The 5,971-nt window shown below is 29.7% G+C and overlaps 1 protein-coding gene across 1 annotated transcript; it reads right to left on the bottom strand.

Moving 5' to 3' along the window:
• Positions 1–265: 265 nt before the first annotated feature.
• LOC108380874 (troponin I-like) lies at positions 266–5,463 on the bottom strand (the record flags this gene model as incomplete). Its single annotated transcript, XM_017637273.1, has 3 exons — positions 266–483; positions 5,039–5,180; positions 5,420–5,463. Coding segments are annotated over 3 exons (258 nt in total), but the record flags the coding sequence as incomplete, so codon positions are not given.
• Between the last annotated feature and the right edge of the window lie 508 nt (positions 5,464–5,971).

Here is a 5,971-nt window from a genome sequence, read left to right as displayed (position 1 = left end):
TTTTTCTTTTTAATAAAATGTTTGTTTTGTTTATATTACAATAAAAAAAAATTTATTCATAAATTGAGTTTTATGTTTGCTTGTTTTGCTGTTGTTGTTGGTGTTGTTATAACTCAATACTATCCGTGCAATTTTATTTTAAAGTTGCTTGTTTTTCTAATTGCTTTGTGTTAATCAACCTTTTTTTTTATACGAGTACATTCTTGCTTCTTGCTTGCAATGTTGATGTTGTAAATTTAGAGAAGGCGATTTATATGTTTTTTTTAGTTTGTAACAATTATGTTTACTTTTTAAAAAATATATATTTGTAAATAATGAAGTATATTCGTAATTCTGATGTTGTTTGAATTAAAAAAACTTTAAATAAAATTTATAATTAGGGCGGGAGTCACACATAGGTCGGGAACGAACTTAGGCATCAACTTCAACTTCCTCCTTTACCTTAGCATCGCCGGGTTTGCCCTTGGACCAGTCGGGTTTTTTCTGCGGAAAGAAGAAAAACGGTGTTTTTTATTTATAAATAATTGAAAGTTGACACAAAGTAACACGCAGACAAAAATGTAGGTATGTATGTAAATATATGCAGTACATACAGAAACTTAAAAAAAAAAACTTGAATACATACATACACAAATAACTAACAAATAGAGTGCTACTACATTCTACATAGTACATTGTTGTCTTTGGGGAAGTGCAAGAGAGGCTACCTACAACTTCGCATACTTACAGCCAGATTCTGAAAAATTATTGTGAGCGTTCACACTTGCCTGGTGTTCAGGTCATCTGATTAAAATTTGTTATTCTCTAGTATATTTTATTGTTGTAACCCTACGTCTCCACCTTCTACAGATTCTGTTAAAAAGGCTGTGGTAAGACAGAAATGTTAGGTGAAGATCGCAAATTTCCACTATTAAACCATATCTGTCTTGGCGAATTTTTAACCATCACTGTATTAACATCAGCTGTTATTTCGTAGTTTGACAACTCAGTTTTTATTTTGCCGCCATTTTGAAAGTGAAATCTGACAGATGTTGGGACACATTTAGTAGAGAGTTGGAGACGTGGGGTAAAGTTATTAAAAAATATAACCACAAAACCAAATAACCTGATAACCTGGCAGGTGTGAACACCCACACTGAGATTTACATTTCCAGTAAAAAAAATTTGGATTGTATAGGGAAAATTTTCGCTAAATTAACTACATATTTCCAATAATCGAACATTGCGTCGAAGTCACTAGAATCCGGCTGCCAGTTTAAACAAACAGTTTGTAGGTTTTTACATTCTTATTTGTGTTTACGTGGATGTTCTACGCTTCTAAGGGCTGTATTAAACACTTAATGGTAACTAAGCCTACTTTTGGGCGAATTTGCGGTTACACAGATTTAGTATTGCATGCCGTACACGTGGAAATCTTATAAATATTGACGAATGCATACAAATATGATATAATGATTATCAGGCGTGCTCCCATTTTCGAAATCTTAAAAATATTTTTTTTTTTGTTTTAAATTATAAAATGCAAAACATAGTAAAAATAGGAGCCCGGCTGAGTATTCCATTTCTTTCATGTTTAAGTGCTCAAATGTGTCAATGAAAGTGCATTTTTTTGCAACATAAAATTTCACATTACATTTGAATCCCAATATTCTTCCAATAACACACAAATAATTAGCAGTCAACATTCTACACGAGTGTGTGTGTATGCTTTTTTGTTTTTTTTTTTGGACAATTTACACAAATTTCTTACACTTTTTGACTGTTGATTTTAATTGAGCATCTTTTATCTTTTTCTATATATGTATATAGCATCGTCGTAGAGATGTGATTTTAGGCGTTAGAAAAGAAAGCATTAGTTTTTTTTATAATACTAAGTAATTTATAGTGTTTTATATACAGTTTATTGCATAGATAAATGATAAAGATTTTTTGACTTAAAACTAGCTTTTAATATACTGCTTCAACAACAACTACGTAAAAACTAACTTCACTAAAAATTAATTCATAGAATTTCACACGTTAAGGAGAACAAATTTTTTTCAAAAAGCGTTTGTGATACTAAAAAACTCATTTGAAAAAATTTTCAACTAATTTTAAAGCTAAATATAATGAATATCAAGAGGAAAGTTGAGTAAGTTGTTGGTTTGCGTAGTTCACTTTCATAAAAACATCTGATAAATAGAGGTTTTGGTTTAAAGCCTTCACGGGAATAATTTTGTACATAAACAAAAATCAATACACTCGCGAAAATAGTGGCCAAATATAGTAAAGCTGAGTTTTTAGTTTTTTTCTCTGAAATTTTAAAACTTTTTCTTTGAATATCTTCCAATAGTTATTTCTAAAAAATATATCGTCGATGTTTTTGCAAAAGCGTCTAAATCGCAGTCGTGGCAAAAATTAGATTTGGTAACCCTGAACTCCAGGCATCGAGATTTATGCATAAAAATCGCAAAAACGCTTTTAAAACAACAAATTTGTAAAATAATAGCTAGAGAAAATACCGCCTATCAAGGCAATGCCTTCACCGGTTTTTCGCTCTCCTGTAAAATTTGATCAACGATATGTTAAAGACGAATTTCGTCTTTCCAAATTTATTAGTTTAGCATAAAGTATTGATTAAAATGGCATTTTCAATATTTATTAGTCCTTGTGAACCAAAAAATTTTTTTTTTAATCTATAGAATTTTTCCTTTCATTTCGAACCCTAATTGTTGTTCTACATTGCACTGAATTTTTTAAATAATTTTCTGAGTAAATCATAATAGTGAAATTTCTCAAAACTTTCAAAAAAATCCTTATCTTTTTAGAGATTAAACAACATTTTATTAATTTAAGTATGGAGTGTTACTTTATATACACTGGTGGCATAAATAATAGACTCGCATTATTTTTGCTATAATTCTTCGGTTTATATAATGCTCAATATTTTGTTTATAAAAGTGTAGCTAGTTATACAACAAATACCATTTCAAACTTTGTACAAAAATAATAAAAATTCAACAAAATTTCATCGAAATCTCAAACTTTTTCTTCAGAATTTTTAGAAAATTTGGTATGCAGATTTATAGCCCTCTTAAGTTTAGTATAATAAAGTGCAAGTTTCAAGTGGCTACAAAATACCGTTGATTTTCGATAATTTTCCATACAAAGTATCTTCGAACATTTGTTTATATGGAAGCGAGAGCATTGTAAAAAAAATTGCCAAAAATCAACGATATTTTAAATAAAAAGTTTGAAATTTCCGAATTTCAATTACTTTATGAAGAGTACAAATAACTTGCGGCCTCGTGCGGGTAAAGGTGATTGATAAAAAAATACTCTGTGAACTCTTATCTAGTAGCGAAACAAGTCTACGTTCCTCTCGTTAATCTTCCATAGACTGAATGCTACACAGTGGCCAGTCCCTATATTAGCTGAGGCAAAAAGTAGTAATAGCAATATTTTTGTCTAAGAATAAAGAATATAACAAGTAAACTTTGAGCACATAGCCGACTTCAATTCTCATATAAAAATTTAGGAGTACCGTTAATTTCTTCATCATTCAGTGATCACTGATCAGATCTAAACCAAATTAGTATGAGACCACACTAGCCGATAAAAAGAATTATCGAAACCTGTTGACGAGGTTCAAAGTTATGCGGTAACATATGTACATAAAAAAATATTCTGATGAATTGATAACCTCTCCGTTTTGTGTAGTCGGTTAAAAATGATTCCACGCCCACTATATTATGCGATTTTTTATGAAATTTGGTTTTTGTATGGCCTTTTTTATAATTGAAACTAAGATAAAAACCTAATTTCACTAAAATCTGATGCAATTTTCTAATCAATGCCATTTTTCAGATTTCTTCCATATTTTTTTTGCCATATTTTTCATGGGGATCTTCCACTGTGCGTCCTAGCCTAGTGGCTAGAGGTGCGAACTTTCATTCGGTAGAAAAAAGGTACGACTCCTGGCCAGGCAATGGCAAACGTCCGAGTGTACTTCTGCCATGAAAAAGTTTCTCATAAAAAACCAATTGCCATTCGGAGTCGGCGTAAAACTGTAGATATCTCCAATTGTGTCACACCATCAAGACGTATATATATCACAGATTGCAGGAGAAAAATTATTAGAGAAGAATGGCTCTGTTCTATATCAGTGATAAATTCTTGTCACAGTCTTTTTACGAAAAAATATATGAAAAAGTTTAAATTTGTCAGTAAAAAAAAACAGATACAGAAATTGGGCTATAAGTATTTTAAAATTCGAAATACATTGATTCAAACAAATGACGTATTAATTTTTTTATAAAATTTTTTTCGAGCTGATTTTTTTGTTATTTTTATATAAAAATGCCGTTCAAGCTTTAACTAAAAACAATCTTAATACAAATTTTACTAAAATTCAAGAAATTTTCATGAAAATTTCAACTTTCTAATCTGAATCTTCAGAACATTTTCGGGTCGCGTTGATTTTTGAGATTTTTTTTTTATATAACAAGTGCAATTTACAAAAACTGGCCTTGATTTTTTGAATTTTTGTTGCTAACGGTCTCCCGCATTTTATTTCATAAGAAATTCATGCATATATGAAAAAAGTGCAAAAATCCGTCACAAAAAAACAGAAATCTCAAAAATCAGCGGGATTTTTTTTAGCTGTTTGAGACTTGCACTTTATCTGACTAAAACTGTATGGGCTATAAAACTGTATACCCAAAAATTTTCTAAAGATTCAGATTAAAAAGTTGAAAGTTTGATGAAAATTACGAACATTAAAAAAATCAACACGTGCTCATTTGTTGAGTCACTGTCATTGCCATTTCGTTAGATTTTATCGTACTCTCGTTATATGAGCCTATAAATGGATAGATCCTATTATCCCCTTCATATGAATCTTGCAGCTACTAGTGCGTTTACTTATGCACTTCAGCAATATCTCGAATTTTGTATCATAATTATGTATGTAGGAACTATCATAACTAATAATTAATTAAACTAATTAAATTTTATAACCTCAATATAAAGAAAAATCATAAAATTTTTTATAACTCACCTCCTTCTCTTCCTCTTCCAATGTGAATTCCTTCTTCTTAACAACCTTAAGTTGGTTACGGAAGTTAAATTCAGCGGCCTTCTTCTGGAGCTTGGCGAATTTGTTTTCGTATTTGGACACCTTCTTCAAAGCTGGTTTCACGCTAAAGTATGTATGAAGGAAAAAATAAAGAAAAATTAGTAAAAATCAAATTATTGCATACTACATATACATATATGCCAAACATATACATATATGCCAAAAAAGTCAACTAAGGACAAAGTTGAGTTAAGAGTATTATATAGTTATATAAATGCTTAAATAAAAACTTTGTTCTTAGGACTTACTAAGTATAGATAATTGATTTTTGTTTTAATATTTAATTTTTTGAAGTATACTTACAATTTGCCACGCAGATCGTTAACTTGGGCATTGAGATCGTTGATCTGTAGATCGGCGTGAGTTTCATAATATCATATAAGGCAGAATTCAATAACCAATGAATTTAAGGGCAGTGGGGAAAAATTAAAAAATAAATAAATAAACGAAATCATTAATATTATTTCAATGTTTTTTTTTTTAATAAAAATCAAAGCACTTTGCTAAAAACTAAAAAGGTTATACCATATACCATATACGTTGGGTTAGTTTATTTTTTCTTTTATTTTATTTTTTTAAGAAAATATAATTAATTATAGACAAAACAATTATGCATACATACGTTTAGCGACTCGAACAATGTGTTAGATTATGCAAATAAATATTTTTTTTTTTTATAAATAATAACACTTAGAATGCGCTTTTTGTAGCTTGAACAAGACCGCACGGTAGTTGGCAGCAGCAATTCCAGCTATACGAAGGAAGTTTTTTCCAATGTTTNGTTTTTTTTTTTAGTAAATAAATAATCCACATGAAGAGAAAGAAGATAGGGCACTTTGCTCATAAGCAAATTTA

Source organism: Rhagoletis zephyria, unplaced genomic scaffold, assembly GCF_001687245.7.
Source record: "Rhagoletis zephyria isolate East Lansing unplaced genomic scaffold, Rhagoletis_zephyria_1.1 Rzeph_scaffold_20668, whole genome shotgun sequence".
Lineage (NCBI taxonomy): Eukaryota > Metazoa > Arthropoda > Insecta > Diptera > Tephritidae > Rhagoletis > Rhagoletis zephyria.
This window is presented reverse-complemented; position numbering and strand designations above follow the sequence as displayed.